The sequence below is a fragment of the Hemitrygon akajei genome, chromosome 11 (genome assembly GCF_048418815.1).
Source record: "Hemitrygon akajei chromosome 11, sHemAka1.3, whole genome shotgun sequence".
Lineage (NCBI taxonomy): Eukaryota > Metazoa > Chordata > Chondrichthyes > Myliobatiformes > Dasyatidae > Hemitrygon > Hemitrygon akajei.
Window position 1 is genome coordinate 150,707,961 of NC_133134.1, and position 25,516 is coordinate 150,733,476.

The following is a 25,516-nucleotide window of genomic DNA, read 5'->3' on the forward strand; positions in this document are numbered from 1 at the left end:
AGCAAATGTAGTCAGCCATTGGCAATGGGCATCAAAGCCTGAGGTACCTAATGCTGGTTGTAACACTGGCATTGCTTAGAAAATCCTTTTGAACAGTATAATCACTGTGGAGCCCTACAACATGTTGTGGGTCCACTTAATTAGCTGACGAAAATCCAACAATGGTTAGCTACTACCACGCACCGCAAACTTGGAGAAACTGCTACTCTTTTTTAATGGCTGGCATTTATTTTTCTTTTAACTGGTTGTAACCCAGTGGAGGAAAAAGTTCCCAAAAGACCCCCTTCAAAAATTATTGATTTTCTTTTTGCATGCCGATAAAACTTTGCAGAATGTCAAATATTCATTTTGCAATAAATGTGCAGCCCATGAAATATTGATGTAGTGCATAAACTTATGAATAATTGCAATTCATTGTGGACCTGTGACATATTGTTAATCCCTGACAAGTGGAAATAACCTAGGAACATAAAGCCAGGGTTAATAGAGTCACAGAGCCATAGAAAAGTACAGCACCCAAACAGGCTCTTTTGGCTCATCTGGTCCATGTTGAGCCACTAAAACTGCCTACACCCTTCGACCTGCATCAGGACAATAGCCTTTCATACCCCTCCCATCTATGTACCTATGCAAACTTCTCTTGTATGTTGAAATCGAGCTTGTATGCGCCACTTGCACTGGCAGCTCGTTCCACACTGTCGTGACTTCTGAGTGAGGAAGTTTCCCCTCATGTTCCCCTTAAACTTTTCACCTTTCACCCTTAACCCATGACCTCTAGTTGTAGTCCCACCCAAACTCAGTGGAGAAAGCCTGCTTGTATTTACCCCATTTATACCCTCATAGTTTTGTATACTTCTATCAAATCTTAAATTTTAAAAAACTTTATTTATACTGAATAAATAGTTTTCATACCAACACAAACTCCCAGGATTTGTTTTTTGATTTGTAGATGTGATACGGGAAAGTACTGAAGCAAAATGCCATACACAGCAGTGAGAGACCTAACTTCTCTTTGCTAGTGTTGGCTGGTGTGCAACAGTCTCAAAATCAAGAGAAAGCTGCTTTACACCTAGTTTTCTGGCCATCAGATCCTTCATATGCACTTGAAAATGTAAATAGGGTCTTAGTTTGAGAGCTCGCCTGTAAGACTACGTCACTCTTCCAATGCTACTGAAGGAATGAATCCGTAATCTTTCTAAGCTGCAGTCAGTGAACCAAGGCGAGTGTGAGAGGATGCATGGCATACTCTGTGAATTTCAATGTTCTTGAGGTACTTTAAATTTAGCACTGGATTTTCAATCTTTTTTGAAGACTGAGTTGCTTCAGATGGAGAATTGTGTTCCCCCTCCCCCATTGTTCTGCTTTTCTAATCTTCATTTATTTTTGCAGGAAGTGTATTCTGTTCAACAAAATTTGTTGGACGCTGTCCTTGCAAACTTTGCTTTTAGGCGGTCACAGACTGAAGATGACCTTATCCCGATAAGCTTGCACCACAGACACCATTTGGCTCCAAAAATCTGAACGAGACAGGAAAGGTCAATTGGCTGAAGAGGCTATTGATATTAGGGTGTGGTGTCTGGGTCCCTTATCTGGGGAAGGAGGTGTTGGCTTTGGAGAGGTTTCAGAGGGGGTTCATGAGAATGAACCCAGGAATGACAAGGTTGACGATTGAGGAGCGTTTGGCTCTGAGCCTATACTCACCAGAGTTTGGAAGAATGACGGGGAATCCCATTGAAACTTATCGAATTTTGAAAAGCCTAGTTAGAGTGGATACGGAGATGATGCTTCCTATAGTTGGGAGTCTAGAACCAGACAGGGCAGCCTCAGAATACTAGCACATCCCTTTACAGTAGAGATGAGGAGGAATTTCATTAGCCAGAGAGTGGTGAATCTGTGGAATTCATTGCCACAGATGACTGTGGAAGCCAAGTTATTGAGTATATTTAAAGCAGAAGTTGATATGTTTGTGATTAGTAAGGGCACCAAAGGTTATGGGGAAGAAGGCAGGAGACTGCAGTTGAGACATAATAAATAACTTGTGATGGAATGGCAGAGACTGATGGGCCAAATGGCCTAATTCTGCTCCTATGCCTTATGATCTTGATTAATATACAAAGCTCTACGTTTAATGAGTGTGAAATCTGAAGAAGTGGCATATGAAACTATTACTAAATGAAAGATAAAAATAAGATTGTCAGATTTTTCCTGAAGTGTTTGGAAGGGAAATTTTGCGCTGTTTGTTCAGATGCTTGAATAGGGTGGCCTTGTAATAACATGTAATTATAAGCTTATGAAAGAAGAGCATGCAGCCATTTAGAATATCAACATTAACGGCCATTTAGTTTTCAATTAAACTCAGCACACTTGTCTTTGTTTTGAGTGCAATTCAACAAAATGAATGAATAATATTGAATCGTTTTTGATGAGAGCTGTGGCTTTGGTATGAAATGAAATGAGAAGCAGTCAGTTCACAGGGTGGAAAAGCATAAAGCTAGCCAGATGTCAGGTGCTGCATCCTCCTAATGCTGATGTTGACAGATTCCTTTGACAGGACTCCAAGTGTTTTCACATCTGTTTGCAGTGAACCGCTGCAAGTGCCCATGGTAAATTCTGTAAGACTCGGACAGTGTGCAGTAGTTAGAACAGCCCTCGGCAATACATTTCAAAGGTTAATAATTGTGAATGTTTTTACCGCAAAGGATGATTTTGACAATTCGTTAAAGCTTTGCTAATTAATATATTTAATGTTATGAAGCACAATATTTAAAACTCTGTATTTGACAATTTTCTTTCGTGCTTGTACTTTACAGAAATGTTATGATATTCTTCATCAATCCTGATTGTAGGAAGAAGTACCTTTCTTTTTCTCCATGATTGACTAGATAATTTTCAAGATTGTTTATCCAATAGCAAAGTGTTTGCTCTTTGAACCAAAACCTAATAATTCTTTGCTAAATGGTATAGATAGTCAGTATTTACAACACTAGGTGATGGTCTCAACCATAATTTGCTATTCAATGAAAAACAATAATCTTAACATTTTAATATTGAGATCATTTACAGCTAAAAGAGATGATCATATATAGTGCATTTAACTCTATAGGCTGGGAAAGAACATCTTCACCCACTTAGTAACTTGAACGGATCTTTCATTGTGTTAATTCAAACTGTCTGCAAAGAATCCTTTCTCTTGTACAATTTAAGATCGCCCAGGTTCATGGAAATTAAGGAAAACTAGTTTCAATTCCATCTAATCACCTGGTTCTTTGTTTTGATGTTGAGAGATTGTTTAGGGACTCAACACAAGATCATGTTCATCAAATGTACTGGTTGCCACAGTGATAGAGGCCTGAACTGAAACTGTCCAGTAACATGGAATTATTGTGCAGTTACACTTACACCAGATTCCCGTGGTTGATGAGACAAGGTCTTTGCAGTATAAATCTTTAAGTCCTCTAATAACTCATAAGGGCAAGAATATGGGTTCTTTCAGAATTCAGAATGTTTGCAGTATAAATCCTTAAGTCCTCTTACAGCTCATAGGGGAAATACCTTGGTTTCCTTCAGAATTCATTTTCAGAGTGTATATAAGAGTTTTCGTTCCATCATTTGCTGTCTTTCTTGTGTCATCATTTATCAGTATGTCCTTTACAAGACTAGTCAAACTGAGTAATTTGTTCATTGATCATTCAGTCATCTTGTGTGTCCAAGAAGAATAATATTGCATGGAACGAGGCTTCAACTTTCAATTAATGGTAGCACTGTTGCCTTTAGCTTGGTTGAGGTTTTTTATGGCCTGTTGATAGACAGATGTTGGTAATGTTTAATATTTCATTTGAAAGCTGACAAATACTGACATTACTCTGTCAGCTTAGCACTGAAGCATGAGCTTAAACCATTCACTGAAGCTTCACATCTGCAGCTTGAACTTGTGGGCTTTTGATTCAAGTGAGGGTGTTCCACATACTGAAAGCTCATGTCTAATTCAACACAATATCACCCTAACTGAAGAACTTCCATCCACTGCCAGTGAGCTCTTAGTTCCCTTAGCCTGAACTGCTTGTTTCTGCCTTCTCCCTAAGGTCCACAAACCCGACTGTCCAGGTAGGCCCATTGTCTCTGACAGCACCTGCCCCACTGAACTCTTGTCCGCATACTTCGACTCTATTCTATCTCCCTTGGTTCAGTCCCTTCCAAGCTACAAACAGGACATGGCTCATGTTCTCGATCTCCTCAACAGCACTCAATTACCTGGCCCTAACCATGTCATTTTCACCATAATGTCCAGCCCCTAATCACTTCTATCCCCCATCAAGAAGGCCTTAAAACTCTCTGCTTCTTTCTCAACAAGAGACCCAACCAGTTCCCCCCCACCACCAGTCTCCTCCATCGGGCAGAACTGGTCTTCACCCTCAATAATTTCTCCTTCGGCTCCTCTCACTTTCACCAGTCGAGGGGTAGCCATGGGCCCCAGTTATGCCTGCCTTTTTGTTGGCAATGTAGAACAGTCCTGAACAATGTAGTTCAAGCCTTTCCTGGTAATGCTCCCCTAATCTTCCTGTGCTACATTGACGACTGCTTTGGTGCTGTTTCATGCATCATGCTGAGCTTGTCCATTTCATCAGCTTTGCCTCCAACTTCCACCCTGCCCTTAAAGTCACTTGGCTCATTTCCAACACCTCACTCCCTTTTCTCAATCTCTCTCTGCATCTCTGGAGACAAACTGTCTATCGATATATTTTACAACCTACCAATTCCCACAGCTATCTTGACTATATCTCTTTCTACCCTGATCCCTGTAAAACTGCTATTCCCTTTTCTCAGTTCCTTTGTCTCTGCTGCATCTGTTCCCAGGACATCACAGATGTCCTCATTCAAAGAATGGGATTTCCCTCCCTTCACCATTGATGCTGCCCTCATCTGCATCTCCTCCATTTCCTGGACGTCCACGATCACCCCACCTTCTCGTTGCCTTTTCAGGGATAGAGCTCCTCTTGTCCTCACCTACCACCCCATCTTTTTTGTCACGCCAGGATGGGCTGCCTCCTGTGGACTTGTGGCTTTGCAGACATTAGGCTTCGACTCGGCCAGCGGATGCACAGGAACTCACAGACCCAGGCTGCTCCGACTGCTTTGTGTTTATTTGGTCTGAAAGAAATTTCAGCCCAAATTAAAACTAATTCAGTCTTTTGTTTGAGAGGGGTTTGGGAAGCTGGAAAAAGACACTCAAAATCAAGCATATGTATAAACAGAAAAAAGTGGCTTGATTCTCGGTTATGTAGGAAGTTAGCTGTTGCCTTTACCATGTTCTCGTCCTTCTCAATCGGTCCTTTGGGACTGAGGGTGATTTGTGTCTATTCCAGTTTTGTGGGTGATGAGGCCATTGTGGGATCCATAGGTGGGACAGGATGTAGTGAATAGGATGAGGGGAGGCTAGTTTTGTCTGGACTTTTTGCCACATGTGCTTCAGATTCATGGCCACCAGGTTCTCAATATCACCCTAAATGCTCCATCCCCATTTGGAGTGAGCGTGCTGCGGATGTTCCAGGAATTGGCAGGGATGGTGGACTTAAGCAAGCTTGAGAGCATCCTGAAACCTTTTTCTCTGTTCACCTGGCTGTCTCCCGTGACGGATCCCAGAATCGAATGACTGCTTTGCCCTCTTGTGCTGGGGAGGCAAGTAACTTTTAAGGATTAGCTTTGTCACATGTAAACCGAAACCTCTAGCGAAAAGGCATCATTTGCGTCACAGTCTGAGGATGTGCAGGGAACAGGCCCCAAGTGTCATCATGCACTTGGTGCCAACATAACATACCCACAGCTTACTAACCTGTACGCCTTTGGACTGTGGGGGGAGACCGGAGCACACAGCGGAAACCCACCTGGTCACGGGGAGAATGCACGAACTCCTTACTGGCAGTGGCGGGAATTGAACCCCGATTCTAGAAATGGCACTGTAATAGCATGATGCTCCCTGCTACTACCCTGTGGAGTCAATTGAATGCATCTAGGGTTTTTGTGTTGAGGATGTTGTCCTGGGATAAGTGCTGATGTAGGGTTATTTATTTTCCGGTGAATTTGGAGAATTTTGAAGAGACCATGTTTACGTAGTATTTTTCCATCAGTGGTTTGAAATACCTGCTGCAGGAGATGCGGGTCTCAGAGGCATGCAAATGGGTAGGTATCTCTGCTACACAATCAACTTTTATGACAGCCACACCCTCAACTAGTACCATTGTAACAGATTATCTGGAGGTTTACCTCCTTTCATTTTTGACATTTTGCTACACAGAAATCAACTGCTACTTGTCTTGTAACAGTGGCTGGGAAGTACCTGTTCATGAAAGGGAGTAGGGATAACTCAGGAAATTATAGACCAGTGAGTCTTACTTCGGAGATGGGCAAGTTGTTGGAGAAGATCCTGAGAGGCAGGATTTATGAGCATTTGGAGAGACATAATCTGTTTAGGGATAGTCAGCATGGCTTTGTTGAGGGCAGGTCATGCCGTATGAGCCTGAATGAATTCTTTGAGGATTTAACAAAACACATTGAAGGTAGCACAGTGGATGTAATGTATATGGATTTCAGTAAGGCATTTGATAAGGTCCCCATGCACGGCTCATTCAGAAAGTAAGCAGGCATGGGATCCAAGGAGACCTTGCTTTGTGGATCCAGAATTGGCTTGCCCACTGAAGGCAAAGGGTGGTTTTAGATAGTTCATGTTCTGCGTGGAGGTCGGTGACCAGTGGTGTTCTGCAGGGACTTGTTCTGGAACTCCTCCTCTTTGTGATTTTTATAAATGACCTGGATTAAAGAAGTAGAAGGGTGGGTTAGTAAGTTTGCTGATGACACAAAGGTTGGGGGTGTTATGGATTGTGTGGAGGGTTGTCAGAGGTTACAGTGGGACACCGCAGATGGAGCTCAACACAGATAAGTATAAAGTGGCTCATTTTGAAAGGTCAGATTTGAAGGCAGAATATAATATTAATGGTAAGACTCTTGGCAGTGTGGAGGATGAGCAAGATCTTGGGGTCTGAGTCCATAGAACACTCAAAGCTGCTGTGCAGGTTGACAGTGCTGTTAAGAAGGCATTTGGTGTGTTGGCCTTCATCAACTGTGGGATAGAGTTCAAGAGCCGTGAGGTAATGTTATAGTTATATAGGACCTTGGTTAGACCGCATCTGGAGTACTGTGTTCATTTTTGGTCACCTCCCTACAGGAAGGATGTGGATACTTACTATAATGCAGAGGAGATCTACAAGGATGTTGCCTGGATTGGAGAGTGTGCCTTCTGAGAATAGGTTGAGTGAACTTGGGCTTTTCTCCTTGGAGCAATGGAGGATGAGAGGTGACTTGATAGAGGTGTATAAGATGAGGGGCATTGGTCATGTGGATAGCTAGAGGCTTTTACCCAGGGCTAAAATGGCTAACATGAGGGGGTATAGTTTTAAGTTACTTGTAGGTAGGTACAGAGGGGATGTGAGGGTAAGTTTTTCACACAGAGAGTAGTGGTGCATGGAATGGAATGGTGGTGGAGGCAGATACCGAGGGTCTTTTAAGAGACTCTTAGACAGGTACATGGAGCTTAGAAAAATAGAGGGCTATGCAGTAGTGAAATTCTAGGCAGTTTCTAGAGTAGGTTACATGGTCAGCACAACATTGTGGGCTGAAGGGCCTGTAATGTGCTGTAGTGTTCTATGTTTTATGTTCTGTTTAGGGATTCCTGCAGCTGGCAAAGGCATTTAATATGCAAAGGATGAAAACTGAGAAAGAAGGAATGTAATGGCATTCAGAGTTCAGAGTTAATCTCTGGTGCTGTCCAAAAGGAGATTGTATATTCTCCACCTGACTGCACGTGTTTCTTCAGGTGTGCTAGTTTCCTCCCACAGTGCAAAGACGTACATACTGGTTAGTAGGTTAATTGGTCTTTGTAAATTGCCTAGTGATTAGGGTAGTGCCGAGTAGCTGGGTTCTGCGATGGGCCTTGGGCCAGAAGGGCCTGTTCCACACTGTATCTCTAAATAAATAAATAGTATGTTTTACTTTATTATATCCACAAAATACTGCAAAGTGCATTACAGTTTGGCTTCCAAGCTGTAATTGTTACACTGGTAAATATGGTGGTCGCTTTGTTAATAGCAGAATTCCAATAAACAACACAGTTACATCCGTTTTGTTGTATTGACTTGAAGAAAGGACAGTGACCAGGGCATCTCTTGGTTTGGTTTGTGGGATTTTCCGTGCATTTTGAGATGGAGTTTCATTTGTGTTTCAGCTCAACAAAACGCTACTTCAGTACTACGCTGTCAGCTGTGCCTATGTAAAATAGAAAAAGTCCGAGGAATGTGCTTAAGCAGATAGCTTTCCTCACTTAGCACAAGTGCAAGGAATGAATGGCCTGGTTCTGTATTGTATTAATCCATGATTATGTGCTGGAGGAATGGATTTTGCATCTGCAGTGGTCTGGCTGAATCCAAATGGTTTTGCCTGTCCAAGTGAAGTGTTTCCCCAGGAAAAGTGCTGAAATTTGTCATCATTGCAAAGCAACAAGTAACTAAACTGTCTTGCAGATCCAACACAATAACAAAAATAATGTGAAAATAGTTACTCATTTTCAAGGAATTACATCTGGCACAAATGGAAAAATATAGCAGCTGAGCTTTACTTAGGGTTTACAGAGACTGCAATGGACTGCAGGAGGCCTACCCTATTTTGTCCAGAATGCATCACCTCATACTTATCCAAGTTGAAATCCGTTCACCATTCCTCAGCCCATCTCCTTCACTGAGCAAGATCTCGTTGCGATACCTTCAGACCTGCTTCGCTATCACCAAGAACCCCTAATTTCACCATCAAACTCGCTAATCATGCATGTCCATTCATATCCAAGATATTTACATAAATAATGAAAGAAAGAAATCCCAACACTGACTCTTGAGGCTCCCCACTGCCACAGGCCTCCAGTCAGAGAATCGATCTTTACTCATCACCCTCTACTTCCTATCATTGAGCCAATAAGTTACAGGGAAAGGCGGACCAAGTTAGGTCTTTATTGTTTGGAGCGTAGAAGGTTGAGGGGGGTCTTGATAGAGGTACTTAAAATTAGGGGGATAGATAGAGTTGACGTGGGTAGGCTTTTTCCATTGAGAGTAAAGGAGATTCAAACAAGAGGTCATGAGTTGAGAGTTAGGGGGCAAAAGTTTAAGGGTAACACGAGGGGGAATTTCTTTACTCAGAGAGTGGTAGCTGTGTGGAACGAGCTTCCAGTAGAAGTGGTAGAGGCAGGTTCGGTATTATCATTTAAAGTAAAATTGGATAGGTATATGGACAGGAAGGAATGAAGGGTTATGGGCTGAGTGAGGGTCAGTGGGACTAGGTGAGAGTAAGCGTTCAGCATGGACTAGAAGGGCCGAGATGGCCTGTTTCCGTGCTGTAATTGTTATATGGTTATATAATTCTGAATCCAATAGGATCTCACCTTCCAGACCAGCCTGCTATGCAGGAGCTTGTCAAAGGCCTTGTTAAAGTCCACGTAGGCAACATCCACTGCCTTACCTTTATACATCCTCTGGGTTAACTCTTTAGAAAAGCTCAAAGGTTTGTTGAACATGACTTCCCATGCATAATACCATACTGACTATTCCTGATCAGGCCTCGACTTCATGTGATGGTAGATCATGTTCCTCACCTTAACCAAGGAGTTATGTGCAATAATCTCAAGCTTTAAAATAAATTGTTTTAAGTGCATATGGAGCAGAGGGGGAAAAGATTAAAATGTTTGAAGTAGCAGAGATATAGCAATTACAACATCTTTTAATTTTGGTTCTTGCAAAACAATAAATAGACTGTTGAGTCTCAGCAGTAAACTTTTCAAACACTGGCCGTGTTGCCTGATGAAGAGAGTCCCTTTGTCCCATTTTCCCACAGCTTCTCTTTCTCTCCCTATTTCTTCTGGTTATTAACCATACATTTAAAAAATAACAACAGTTACAAACTCTGCTTCTGGTAAGATTTTATTTTCAAATATATATAAAAAAATAATGCACAGTACTTTGATAATGTTTCATATCTTTTAGGGGAAAATGGTATGTTAACTAGCAACATATCTAAAGGTTAAATTTGATGATATAAGTAAAATAACAGTTTAAACGTAAAGTTTGTGGTTTTATTTCTGGTTTACCAGTGATTCTTCTGGTGAAGGCAGTGATCAGCAGAGCTTTACAGGGAAGTATATGCTAGACTCCTAACTTAAACGGAGTTAGATAACCTAAGTTAAGATCATGCTTGGCCAACGACACCAAAGACTTGCACTCAAATTAGGCATCCAACATAATGAAATATTCTGAGGCATTTAACACAAGTACTTCCAAATAGTTGTTTTACAAAAAAAACACTCTTGATGCTGCAAAGTATTTCAGTAGATATAAGTTGGTTTGCCAGAGTTGGAAATTGAAAGAAGGCAAAAAATACTGCAGATGCTGAAATCTGGAATAAAACAAACAAACATTGGGGAAAAACTCAGCAGGTCAAGCAGCGTCTGTGGAGGCATAAGATGTTTCAGGGTCATGCATCAAGGATCAACTTTATTCAGTGTATTAGGAATTTGCTGTGGTATGTTGGCACAACAGGCACCAAAATACAACAACATTCAACAATTATAGAGAATAAAGAATTGTATAAAGTTCGAAGTAATGAAAATGAAAAATATGTGTGAAATACATAAATACCAGCTGGTATTTACAATGTAAGCAGAATGATAATAAGTGGTTTAAAGTGTTTACAGTGCAGTGACTGAGGCAATAGAGGTGGTGGGGTGGCTGATTTGAATGGTTGATCAGATAAACTTCACACCTTCTTAAAAGTTTTGGCAGTTAAACAGTCCTATAGTGCTTTCCAGAAGGATTCATTGACTTTTGCCTTCACAATTGCTGGTTAAACCACTGAGTTCTTCCAGGATTTTGTTTATTTTTGTTGGAGGTTGTTTGGGGTGAAGAGAGAGCTCAAGAGATAGTGAGTTAGGGGAAGGAATTCTGGAATGAAGAGAAAACACAGCCACAAGAGTTATGAGAGCTTAAATTGCCAGAATTGGAGGTGTGAAAGTATTAGTCTTGTCAGCAGAGAGGTTGCAGAGATGTATTGGGGAAGCCGTGTCTCTGAAAGCAATGTTGAGCACTTAGTATTTGTCAAATTGTTGGATAGAGGCCAAAGTACATCAGAAGGTCAGGAAGATTTTGCGAGTTAAATTATGGGCAGAATTGAAAGAGCTCAAGTCTTTATGGCGTAGGCAATCGGAGGATAGTCTGTACATTACATTAACTAGCCTGGAACCGACAAAGGTGTGGATCACAGTTTCAGCAGTGGATGAGCTGGGGGAGGACAGGTTTATTGACAGAGCTTGATTTAACTTCATCAGCCATAACATCAAGGCTCAGAACTGTCCAGGTGATGGCGTGCACGGCCCAAATTACTCCTGGCGGATTTGATGACACGAAGCCATGCTCGACTCCGTTACTCTGTACTGATTAAAATCATGGAGGCCGGGAGCAGAAAACAAACAGGTGTTCAGCGCTATTTGCCTGTGTTTGACCAGCCTCTCTTTCTCTTCTCGCTCTATGGTCGACCAGGAGGTCCTGGAGTCTTGGCTCCCATACCGAGTGGTGGTTGCCCTGCGCCATCGGGCTCTTGGATGGTGTTCACTTGCCTCAGCCCTGAACTGGCTCCGCAGCTGCTGACTAACTTTTGGGGACTCTGCTGCTCATGTTCCATGTGCTATTTTTTAAAACTTTTTAAAAACTATTGTAGTGATTGGTTCCCCTTTGCACATTGTTGGTGGTCTTGTGTGTGTTTTGTGAATTCTGTTGTGTTTCTTTGTTCTGCGAGTGCCTGCGGGAAGATGAATCTCAAGGTTGTATATGATATACATATTTGATAATAAATTCAAACTTAATTCCGTTTTCTGCCAAATATTTTCCAATCAATATCCGTTTGTATAAAGTGCGTAAACATAGAGCAGTACAACACAGTATTGATCCTTGTGCCGACCATTTAACTTTCTCCATGGTCAATCAAATCCTTCCCTCCTATGTAGCCTATAGCTATCAACTTCTCTTTCATATATGTGTCCATCAAATAGTCTCTAAAATGTCCCTAATTTATCAGCCTGTATGACCACCCCCAGCAGTGTGTTCCAGACACTTAACACTGTCTGTGCAAACAAAAACCTACCTCTGACGTCTCCCCTAAACATTCCTCCAATCACCTTTAAAAGGATGTCCTCTGGTATTGGCCGTTGTTGCCCTGGGGACAAAGGCACTGGCTGTCCACTCTGTCTGTGCTGCTTATAATCATGTACACCTCTATCAAGTAGCCTGTCACCCACTTTCACGTCAAAAAGAGAAGCTCTAGCTCGCTCATATTTTTCTCTTAGACGTTTTCTTAATTTGGCAGCATCCTGGTTAATCTCCTCTGCATCCTCTCTAAAACTTCCATGTCCTTTCTATAATAAAGTGACCAGAACTGACAATAATACTCCAAGAGAGGGCATATACTAAGATAGTGAATATAAATAGTGACGGTGAGTATTCTAAGGTTCTACTTCAGTGTACAATTCATGGTCTGGCCACAGCTAACCTGTGCCAAACCTGTCCATTAGCATTCTATTTTCTTAGTGTGACCTAGTTATTGCCATGAATAGCACAGCTTTGTACAATACATACTATTTCAATGCTTGGTATTCCCTTACAACATAGAAAACAACCATTTTGGCACAACTATTCTATGCCAGCTCAAAAGTTAATCTTATGTCCCCGTCAATTTCAAAGGTTCATTTTAATATCAGAGAATGTGTACAGTATACATCCCGAACATCCCAAGGTTCTTACTCTTCACAGACACCCACGAAACCAGACACCCATAGAATGAATGATAGGAACGTTAAAGCCCCGAAGCTCCCTCCCCCTCCTCACACAAGCAGCATCAGAAGTGTCAAACCCTTCTCCTCCCTCCTACTTGTGCCAGCAGGAGCACCGACCCACTCCCTGCCCAACCTCCCACCCTGCAAGCAACATCAAAAGCCACCCCCGCCCTCCAAAGAGACCTCGATCCAGAGTCCATCAAAAGAACAGTCCATAACCCAGGACTTTGGTATCTCAGACAGGCTCCTCTTCGCATTGAAGGAGAGGTCGTTCCCGCAACAATGAGAGCAGAGACCCGCAGTTCGCTGCTCCAAAGTAACCCACTTTCCGCGCATTCCCATCAGCTCCTCCAAGATTCCTCCGCTCCCCTACATACTCAGAGCAACTTGCCGTGGCCAATTAACCTATCCACCCACTTGTTTTTGCAAGGTGGGAGGAAATCAGAGTACCCAAAGGAGTACTAGAGGAAACTATGCAGGCAGGGGAGAACGTGACAACTGTACACAGAGACCACCACCGTGGGTGGTCAGGATCGAACGCGAAGTGGGAGCAGTGAGGCAGTAGCTCTAACTGTGCACTGAACTGCCAGTCAGTTTGATGACACGCAGAATGGTAATGAAGGATGGTGATCGCACTCCACCATGAAGCCAGTGGTTTTCTTGGAATATAGACTTGCCTCGACCAAGCCCAATGTGTAGCTAGGGGTTACTGGGTTTGGGTCAGGTGAAGCAAATTGGATAAGGAAGTATAATTAAAGAAACTGGGGTGGCACGGTAGCATAGTAGTTGGCACAACGCGTTACAGTACAGGTGACCTTGGTTCAATTCCCAACGCTGCCTGTATGTTCTCCCCATTTCCTCTGGAAACTCTTGCTTCCATGCACAGTCCACAGATGCACTGGTGGCGAGGTTGATTGGTTATTATAAACTGCCTCGTGATTAGGCCAGCATTAAATTGGTGGCTTGCTCTGTGGTGTGGCTGGAAGGGCCTACTCCACACTGTAACCCAATAAATAAATAAATATTGGACAATACGTGATTTAGAAGATCAGTATATGCAGAGACCGTCACCATGGTAGAGGAGTGATTGTAGTCCCGAGGCTAGAAAGTTCGAAGTAAACTTATTATTAAAGTACGTTTATGTCACCGTATACTGCCTTGTGATTCATTTTTTTGCAGGCCTTCAGAGTAGAGCAGAGATGTACAATAGAATCAATGAAAAACAAAAGGAAGCTTGACAAACAACTAATGTGCAGAAAGAAGAAAAGCTGTGCAATTTTTAAAAAAATCATAAGTAAAGAAATAAGACAGAGACGTGAATTGTAGAGTCCTTGCAAGGGAGTCCATAGGTTGTGGAATCAGTTCAGAGTTGAGTTGAGTAAAGTTATCAATGGTGGTTCAGGAGCCTGATGGCTGAAGGAGAGTTTGTATGAAGGAAGAGAATATCTGTTAATGCTCCCCTCTCCTAATGGCTCTCTGCTGACTGTTAGTCCATCAAAAGACATAATCTGTGTTAATACTTTCATGTCCTTAGGGTGTCTTATCGAAGCCACTGAGCCAAGGAACTGAATGGTTTTTTAAAAATATAACTGGACAAACCTGCGTAGGTAATGTTGGCAAGAACAAAAGGTCTTTAAGAGATCACTAATCTATTTCTGTGTGACGTCAAACAAGTGTCTAGATACTGCGCTTGTTCCGGTAAAATGTCGTTTTTCTACACTAAACATTTGTCTCTTTTATAATCCCCTTGGGTTCTTACTTAAATGTTTTTATTAAGTGTACAGAGTGGTCCATAAAGGAATGCTAAATGAATTGGTTGCTCACCTCAGGCTACAGAAGGACAAAGGACAATACTACAATTTCCAAGTGATCAAATGGGCAGTGGTGTTTTCATTTCTATCATTTGTTTTTTGTGCATAATTTTTAATGGGGGAGGATGGAGAGGATCACGGACAGAAGCTTCAAGAAGAGAATGGGTAATAATTAAAGCAAGTAAACATTGAACTAGCTGAAGTACCTAAATTCAGATTCATTTATTTATCACATGTGCATCAAAATATAGAGTATAATTCATTGTTTGTGTTAACAACCAACACAACCTAAGGATGTTGCCGGGGGCAGCCCACAAGTGTTGGCACACCTTCCGTCACCAAAATTGTTCAGCAGAGCAACACATGCAACAACAACAACCACAGGAAAGCAAACCCCTTGTGCTCCCTCCCTCCTGCCCACCCACTTGTACACACAACCAGTCCCCAAACCCCAGAACAGGCTGTCTGCAGGCCGCCAGCCTTTAGTGGACTTGTAGACATTGGGCCTCTGACTTTCCCAGGGGGTTCACAGACTGGTCAGCTGAAATAAGAAAGCCTTCACAACTCTTTTTCACCCAGTACCAGAACACCATATCTTTTGCTTGTTACAACCATGAACACTCCTTTGTTGTCTCTACCTTTTTCTTTCTCTGAAACGTAATTTGTCTGTTTTTTAATTAATTAATTTTTATCTTTATTGCTTTTTATTTAGCAATACAGCAGAGTAACAGGCCCTTCCATCACAATGAACCTGTGCCGTTTAATTAACACCCATGTGTCAAATTATCCTACTAACCTCAAACGTCTTTGGACTGTGGGAGGAAATTGGAGCACCCAGAGGAAACCCACATGGTCACGAGGAGAATGTACTAACTCGTTATAGACAGCAGTGGGGATCGAACCCGGTTCACTTGTGCTGTAATAGCATTACTCTACCATGTGGACTCCAGAGTTGGTTAAAGGTCGTCAACCTAAAGCATGAACTTCGTTTCTCTTTTCCCTGATCTGCATATTTACAGCATTTTTCTTCTTTTAGATTTAGGTTTGTTCCAGCGCTATCAGGCTTTTTTTCTTCAATTGAAGGGGTATCCTTTGCTAAAGGAGGTATCTGACATTGCTGTCCCTGTCAGATGTCCAGGAGCCAGTACTGGGAAACTCACAAGTCTAAGCTCCCACCCAGTTCTCCTTTTAAGAGACTTGGGTGGTGAAAATGGAGTCCCCAAAACAATCAACAACACTTCCATTGGTATCACGTGTGTATTTTGCCATCCAACATTTTCATTGCAGTTCACACCCTTTCTGGCTTGGAAATGTATTACTCCTTCACCGATGCTGGGTCTGAATTCTGGTTCTCCCTACCCAATAGCAGACAAGTACCCTACCCAAAGCGGCCTTCGGCAGAAAGACTGGAATGGTTTAGGGGCAGAAAGAAATGGGCAATAAATGCCCGCTGTGCTGCTTCAATGTTCAAAATAAGTTTATTATCAAAGTACATAAATGTCACCACATGCTTCCCTGAGATTCATTTTCTTGTGGGAGTCACAGTCGAACAAGGAAAGACGACAGAATCAAAGAAAAACTACGCACAACGAAAGACTGGCAAACGACCAATGCGCAAAAGAAGCCAAACTGTGCAAATTGCAAAATAAATAAGTAATAAACAAATAACACTTAGAGCATGTGTTATAGAGTCCTTGAATGTGAGACCATAGGCTGTGCATTCAATTCAGTGTTGTGTTCAGAGACGATAGGTTGTGGAATAATTTCAGTGTTGAGGCCAGTGAAGATGTCTATGCTGGTTCAAAACCCTGATGGTTGAAGGGTAATGACGGTTCCTGAACTTGGTAGTGTGAGGCCTAAGGCTCCTGTACCTTCTTTCTGATGACAGCATGGAGATGAGAGCATGGCAGGGACTGTGGGGCTCCTTGGTGCCGCATCGCTCCTTGTAGATGTGCTCAGTGATGGAGAGGGCTTTTCCTGTGATGGACTGAGCAGTATCCACTACCTTTTATAGACTTTTCCATTCTTGTGCATTGGTATTTCCATACCAGGCCATGATACTCGACACCCATATTCTAAAGACTGACTAGAGCTGGGGTTCCCAACCAGGGGTTATGCATCCCATGGTCAATGGTAAGGCTGCATAGCATAATGGTTGGGAGCCACTGGAATAGAGAGAGGGCTGTGATGTCATAACATCACAATGCATCTAGGTAATGGATTTTAAATTTGAGAACAGTAGCTGTAGGGTAGAAGTAGTCATCTACCATTGGGAGGGGGAGGGGTTAAATTTGAACTTCCGACAATATTTGGATGTAATCAAGTTAATTAATTTTGAGCAGAAATGCTGGAGGAAAACCACTGCTTTCCTACAAAGCAAATTGAATTACAATAGGTTTGAATTTTTTTTTGTTCTCATTTTCCATAATTATGATATTTGGCCTCTATTCCACAATTCTCAGCATTTCATATTGTACACATTTGGTGGCTAAGTTAATTTACTGTTTTATTTTGTGATGCTCTGAGGAATTTTACTGGTGTGTTCATAGTTCAAGGTACATCATCAAAGTATGTGCATGTCACCATACAAACCTGAGATTTGTTTTCTTGCGGGCATACTCAATAAATCCAAGAAACACAATAGAATCAATGGAAGACCGCACCCAACAGGACAGACAAACAACCAGTATGCAAAGGACAGCAAACTTTGCAAATACAAATGGGAAATAAAGCAATAAATATCGAGAACATGAAATGAGGAGATCTTGAAAGTGAGTCCACGGGTTGTGGGAACAGTACAGTAACAGGTGAGTGAAGTTATCGCCACCTAGTTCAAGTGGTGGGCTAATAACTGTTCCTGAATCTGGTGGTGTGGGTCCCGTACCACCTTCCTGCTGGCGTCAATGAGAAGAGAACATGGCTTTGGTGGTGGTGGTCCTTGACGATGGAAGGTACTTTTCTGCAACAGTGCTCTATGTAGGTGTGCTCCGTGGTGGAGAGGGCATTACTCCTAGGCTATATCCACTACTTATTGTGGGATTTTCCATACCAGGACATGATGTAACCAATTACTATACTCTCCACACACATCAATAGAAGTTTATCAAAGTTTTAGATGCCATGCTGAATCTTTGCAAGCTTCTAAGGAAGAGGAGGTGAAATGATGACCCCAAGGAAAGGAAAGTTGCTGACTCTCTCCACTTCTGACCCTCCAATGATGTTTGGCTCGTGGACCTCTGGTTTCCTGTTCCTGAGATCAATAATTAGCTCCTTGGTCTTGTTCCCTCCAAAATGTTGATTTGTCCATCACCTTTGACTCAGCCAACAACAGTGGTGTTGTCAGCAAGCTTAAATGTGGGATTGGACCAGTACTTAGCCTCATAATCATAAATATAAAGTGAGTAGAGCAGGGGGCTAAGCACACAGCCTTGTGCTGATGGAGATTGTGGAGGAGTTGTTGCTGCCAGTCCAAACTGACTGGGGGTCTGCAAGTGAGAAATAGAGGATCCAATTGTGCATGGAGATATTGAGGCCAAGGTCTTGGAGCTTGTTGATATATTTTGAGGGAAAGGTAACATTGAATGCCAAGTTGTAGTCGATAAAGAGCATCCTGATGTATGCATCTTTGCTGGCCAGATGTTCTGGGGTTGAGTTAAGAGCCAATGAAATAGCATCTGCTGTGAACCAGTTGGGCTGGTAGACAAATTGGAATGAAACCAAGTCACACCTCAGGCAAGAGTTTGATATGTCTCATCATCAACCTCACAAAGCACTTTATCACAGTGGATGTAAGTGCTACTGGACGATAATCATTGAGGCAGGTTACCATGTTCTCGGGCTCCGATACAATTGAAACATGTTTGAAGCAGGTAGGTACCTCAGACTGTTGAAGCGAAAGGTTAAAGATATCGGTGAACATACCAGCCAGTTGATCAGCACAGGTCATTGGTACTCAGCCATCTACCACATCTGGGCCAGATGCTTTCTGTCGAAGGTTGCATTCCACAGTATGAACCTTTTATAAAGCTAAGGGTCACTGGGCTTATTGACAAAGAACATCATGATGTAAACGAAGGATGCGGTAATCTGACATATTACAAGGGAATTTCAGCTTTCCCTGCCTCGAGAATTTACTTCCAGTAGTCGCTTATGTTCAAACTTTTAAATCTAGCACTTTGACCAAACTTTAGTTGATTAGCCTTAATGTGGCCTGATCTGAAATATTGTTAAATTTGTGTTTACAAGTGCACAGATGTGGATATCACTAGCAACACCAACAATTGTAGCCTATATCTCATGCCTCTTGAATTGAGGTTGAAATTACGATTTAGCTGTATTGGTAGGTCTGTAGTCAAATGTAGGCCGAATCAGGTGTGAATGATTCCTAACAAGTAACAGTGAACCATATAGATATTAATGACAATTTGATTGCTTAATGGTAGCCATTACTGAGACCAAAGTTTTGTTTTACTATTAGAGTATATTTCAAGTCAAGTCAAATCAACTTTGTTTAATCCGCACAGGTACAATGACATAATGGTAGAATGAAAAACTTGTCACAGGCACACAGAACATCAATTAAATATAAATTACTCAAAATAGTGAAGAAAATGTATATAAATAAGGCATTAGTGCAAAGGAGCACAATCAGAGACAAATTCATGGCTGTTTCTACCTGAGCTTGGATTGAGTTGTGCAAACATGAGAAAGTCAGCAGATGCTGGAAACCCAAAACAACACTCCCAAAATGTTGGAAGAACTCGGCCCCAGGTGGCATCTGTGAAAAAAACGGTGTAAACAGTTGATGTTTCAGGCCGAGACCCATGTTCAGGACTGGAAAAGGAGGGGAGAAGTCAGAGTAGGAAGGTGGGAGCAGGAGAGGAAGAAGTACATGGTGAAAGGTGATAGGTGAAGCCGGAAGAAGGGGAGGAGGTGTAGTAAAGGGCTGGGAAGTTGATTTGTGAAAGAGATAAAGGGCTGGAGAAGGGGGAATCTGACAGGAGAGGACAGAATACCATGAACTGAGCACATCAGTTCAAGAACTTGATCATTGTAGAAAAATTGGTGTTCTTTCAACCTGACTGTGATTCCTTGAATTGAAACTCCCAGATCCATGGAGGGTTTTAAATTTGTGTCTCTGGATCAATGTACGTGACTACCATAACGAGACTACCATGCCATTAAACTTCTCAATCCATTTTCCAAGTGGCTTTTTGGATTGTTTTACTATGTTAAATGCATTATCAGCATGAGCTACTGTTATTTTATATCAATTGACTAAAAAAAATTGCTGAGTCATTCCATTTACTGGTGCAGCTAGCGTGTGAAACTGCAGATTTATCATTACTGTGGAAGATTTTACAACGTTACATCTATTATAACATTCTTATTGTTTTCATAAAAGTTGATGTTAAAACTGGCAGTTGGCCATTCAAGCAGAGGAAATGCAATTTACCTGTGAACTATAACTCTAAGAAAACTGTTACCACTGTTAGTAATTACAGTTTTCATTCTATAGGTTTAACAATGGGGAGTAGTAAGAGCAAGCTGAAAGACCCATCTCAGAAACCAAAGGCTGGAGACAACAGCATTTCTTCCAGTACACAGAATCTACGTTATGGTCTTGAGCCACCACAAGAGTCCCACACAACCCCCGCTAAAACGTCGGGTGTGGATGAGAACAGCTCCACTATCACACCATTTGGAGGGACCACGGAATTAACACTATTTGGAGGAGTTATTTCATCTAATGCATCTTCACCGTCGCAACGAACGGGCCAATTGGCAGGTTAGTCTGGGAATGGGAATTGTGCCAGAGGTCACAGAGAGGGAGTACTTTTGAACAATTAATCATAAATTAATTTTAAAATGTTACCTCGAATGGCCTTTCTAAAATTGAAGAGCTTTACCTAGTTATGGTGCTAATTCTTTAATAACCTAGGTTAACCATGATCCAGTATATGATTTTGACTGATTGTAGCAGATGCAAGAAAAGAAAATTAATTTCAGGCTTGTATATGGTGATATATCACCATTTGAGAATTTGAAAATGAATTTACTTTGAATTTAGAGACACAATATATAATCCTTGGCAAGGGGTTTTGTGCTGATACACCAGCATGGTACTAGGGCCAAACGTTTTAAATTCTGAGGAAAAATTACATTCACCAGGCTTGTATGTCCTTGAATGAAGAAGCGGGAGATGTGTTCGTATTTTAGTTTTAAAATGCTGAAAGGTTTTGATAAGGCAGATTGATTGAAGCTGTTCACTCTACAGGTATAATCTTTAAATTGGATCTGGGTTTTTGGAGTGGTATTAGAATTTCTTCAAAAATGTAGTCAAAATATAGAACTCTTTAAATAACAGTTGAGACTCAATTAATTGGAAAATATTCTGAATCTGAGATTGATGTATTTTTGTCAGGAAGGTTCTTTAAGTTATGGAACAAATGTAAGTGATACCGTTGAGGTACTCAGGAGCTGGAAAATGACAGAATAGTGAAGCAGGCTGAAGTCAATTGTTAATCTATTTTTTGACCTTCAGACAAAACACTATAATGAGTCTAAATTTCCTTACTTTGTTGATACACGTGCATGTTGCTAGTTCTTTAGCACCAATGGAAGTCCACTTCATTCTTGGCCAATACTAGACATATAAGCAGACTTGCTTAACATTTGGCCACGTCTTGCTTTCTTCACAACAGTTGTTGGATTTGCTTACATGACAAAAGCAAATGTGCAGTGTAGTAAATTCATCAACTGGAAGATTTGTTGTGTCATAGGCAAGTAACCATGGAACCCCAAATTTCATTTCTGAGCTGATCTGACCTAACCGATCCCAGCAACACTTGTATCTTAATTAGCTTCAGTCTCATTAGCCCCGTGCCTGATTTTCCACTTTGTTGTTGAAAGTGGACAACCCATTTGAATTAGATAGATAGATAGATAGATACTTTATTCATCCCCATGGGGAAATTCAACTTTTTTCCAATGTCCCATACACTTGTTGTAGCAAAACTAATTACATACAATACTTAACTCAGTAAAAAAAAAATATGATATGCATCTAAATCACTATCTCAAAAAGCATTAATAATAGCTTTTAAAAAGTTCTTAAGTCCTGGCGGTAGAATTGTAAAGCCTAATGGCATTGGGGAGTATTGACCTCTTCATCCTGTCTGAGGAGCATTGCATCGATAGTAACCTGTCGCTGAAACTGCTTCTCTGTCTCTGGATGGTGCTATGTAGAGGATGTTCAGAGTTATCCATAATTGACCGTAGCCTACTCAGCGCCCTTCGCTCAGCTACCGATGTTAAACTCTCCAGTACTTTGCCCACGACAGAGCCCGCCTTCCTTACCAGCTTATTAAGACGTGAGGCGTCCCTCTTCTTAATGCTTCCTCCCCAACACGCCACCACAAAGAAGAGGGCGCTCTCCACAACTGACCTATGGTGGAACCTTTCAAAGTCCAGCAAGCAATTTTGGAAATAACTGATACCAGACAGCAATTTGCTGAAGCTCAGCCTTCTGCATCCTACCCTTGCTGAATAATCTTGAGTCAGAGCTTTTAAACAAAATATTTTAAACAAAATATTAATCAGCTTTCAGTCAGCAGTTGAAACCAGCAGCATTTGCACCACATAGGTCATTAATTAGCACTCAGGATCACAACTCTAATACAAACCAGCTGATTTTATCATGCGACAATTAATTCCGGAAAACACCCATATGATGTCAAATCATGTAACACTGGGTTATGTAACACTTTACGGTATTAAAAGTTACTAGATTTGCTTAGTTGAGTAGCTCAATGTCATTAGGCTCCAAGGAAAATATTTACTTTTACTTTGTGTTGAACTAATATTATTTCTAAATTAAGCAAAAAAGACTTCAAACAATGAGGAATGTTTGAACAGAAAGACTTCCGCAATGAAATAACCACAATGAGAAATGCCACGTGTGTGCCACCATTACAACAAAGATGTAATTGAGGAAAGAATCCCAGTTCCAGTGGAGGCAAATTTTTCGGCAGGAAACACCAATCTACTTAGCTTCCAGACCAAAACATATTACACAATATCAGTCCATAAGATATAGGAGCAGAATTAGGACATTTGGCCCATCGAGTCTGCTCTGCCATTTCATCATGCTTGATCCAATTTTTCTCTCAGCCCCAATTTCCTGCCTTCCCACCATATCCCTTCCTGCCTTGCCCAATCAATAATCTGTCGTCCTCCTCCTTAAATATATATAAAATATCTGTGGCAAAGAATTCCACAGATTCACCACTCTCTGGCTAAAGAAATTCCTCCTCGTCTCTGTTCTAAAAGGACGCCCCTCTATTCTGAGGCTGTGTCCTATGGTCTTAGACTCTCCCACCACAGGAAACATCCTCCCTGCATCCACGGTATCAGTCTTTCACCACTCAAAAGGTTTCAATGAGGTCACCCTTCATTCTTCTGAATTCCAGTGAATTACAGGCCCAGAGCCATCGAACACTCTTCATATGGCAAGCCATTCAATCCTGGGATCATTTTCATGAACCTCCTTTGAGCCATCTCTAGTTTCAGCACATCCTTTCTAAGATAAGGGGCCCAAAACTGCTCTCAGTGCTCCAAGTGAGCCCTCGCCAGTGCTTTATAAAGTCTCAATATTACATTCTTGCTTTTATATTCTATTTTTCTTAAAATGAATGCTAACATTGCATTTTCTTTCCTCACCACAGACTCAACCTTCAAATTAACCTTCAGGGCCATTTAGTCAACCCTTTGATTTCTTCTGTCAAAGTGCATGACCATACAATTCCTGACAGTGTATTCTAGTGGTCACCAACCTTTTTAAGACCAAGATCCCCTACCTCAGCCTTAGTGAAAGGCAAGATCGACTCCAAATTGATTAGTTACACGCATGCGCACCGGGGCAGAAAAGACCGGAAGTAAAACCCTGCAACCCGGAAGTAGAAATAATGTATGAACACCAGGGGTCACTGGTGTTTTTTTGCACTGGGGCTGGTTTAATATTGACAATATTCTTGGTGACCAGCCGACGGGGTGGGGGGGGGGGGGTTGTTAAACGCGATCGGAATACAGCGGTACTCGAAGCAGGTTCCTTATGTCCAGTCTATTCCGCAATTTAGTTCACGTGGCTCTCAGCTGCTGTCCCGCTTGCTTACGTTTTTTTGCTGGAAAAAAAACTCAGCAGGTTTGTCTTTAAGTGCAGGGTGCTTGGACTCAGGGTACCAAAGCAGTTTTGAGGGCTTCATTGCCTCATTTAGACAGCCTCTGGGCCCGAGCTCCAGACTCCCGCCTGCCCGCTGCCAGATGCCTTGGCCAGGTGCGGCTGTTCCCGTGCCGGGGCCGCGGTGGTCGCAGTCTGGAGAGAGAGCGACCGACCGAGTGAGGAGTGCGACAGGGCGCCTGCCCGCCCCCCTTGTAGGATCTATCGGCAGACAAAAGTTTGTTTCAGTAGATCGCAGCGAGGTAGCTGCTCTGCTGCTTATGAAACCCTGAGCCCGAATGAGGTCTGCGAATATCTTAGCACCGGGTTCCCCACGAATATTCGGTGTGCTAAACAGGTACAGAGGCGGCGCCCTTCTGTCTGCACTCCAGGCCAGTAGCAGCGGCACTTCCTGCCGGCCGCACGAGGGTGTCACTGTGTTTAGGTGACTGATGACCTCGTGTGCGTTCAAGTTCAACAGTGGACGTGACAGGGAATGAGGAAAGGTGCAGCGGACTCATATCGTTCCCTCATGGCCCGGTGGTTGGGGACCACTGAAGTACACTGTGTAGTGTGTGGCGGGGGAGCTACACGAATGCGCACTGGGCAGAAAGAACAGAACTAAAACCCGGTAACCTGGAAACAATCTCTCAACGGTATTTGTGTATTTATTTTTCTTTTTTTTTCGGGGTCTACTGGGAAAGTCTCAAAGATCGACTAGTCGATCGCGATCGACGGGTTGGCGAGCACTAGTGTAATCCACCTGCCACATCTTTGCCCACTCTCCTAATCTTATCTAAATCCTTCTATAACCTCTCTACTTCCTCAAAACTACCTGTCCCTCTACCTATCTTTGTACCATCTGCAAACTTTGCAACAAAGCCATCAATTCCATCATCCAAATCATTGACATATAACATAAAAAGAATCAATCAAAACACAGACCTCTGTGGAACACCACTAGTTACTGGCAGCCAACCGGAAAAGCCTTCCTTTATTTCCACTCTTGGCTTCTTGCCTATCAGCCACTGCTTTATCCACGCTAGAATCTTTCCTATAATACCATGGGCTTGTTAAGTAGCCTCGTGTGGCACCTTGTCAAAGGCCTTCTGAAAATCCAAGTACACAAAATCAACCTCTTCTACTTTGTCTGTCCTGCTTGTTGTTTCTTCAATGAATTCTAACAAATTTGCCAGACAAGATTTTCCCTTGTAAAAATCATGGTGACTATGGCCTATTTTACCACGTGCCTCTAAGTACACTGAAACCACAGCCTTAACAGTCGACTTCAACATCTTCCTGAAGAATGGAGTGACATTTGCAACTCAGAGAAAACTGGCTTGGAGCTCTGCTTTTTAAATCTTGAATGTGAACCTGACTGGAAGGTAGCTCTTTTTTTATGCACTGCCTCTTACTGATTAGTCACGCCACAACTCGGAGAATCTCTGCCTTAAAAATTTCAATCACTGCCCTGATTTTAAAAATTAGTTCTTTTTATACACCCTGATGTGGATTGTTCAACTCCTAATATTACACATCACTGCCTGATTTGTGGTGTGCCCACCCCAGATTGTG

The 25,516-nt window shown here is 42.1% G+C and overlaps 1 protein-coding gene across 3 annotated transcripts in view; it reads left to right on the forward strand.

Annotated features, from left to right (window-relative positions):
* LOC140736124 (proto-oncogene tyrosine-protein kinase Src-like) overlaps window positions 1-25,516 on the forward strand; it is a 215,255-nt gene that overhangs the window by 71,794 nt on the left and 117,945 nt on the right. For all 3 annotated transcript variants that reach the window (XM_073061919.1, XM_073061918.1, XM_073061920.1), the window contains one exon: window positions 20,243-20,512. In XM_073061919.1, coding sequence (XP_072918020.1) covers window positions 20,251-20,512 — 262 coding nt within the window. In that variant the 5' untranslated portion in view covers window positions 20,243-20,250. The remainder of the gene's footprint in view (window positions 1-20,242; window positions 20,513-25,516) is intronic.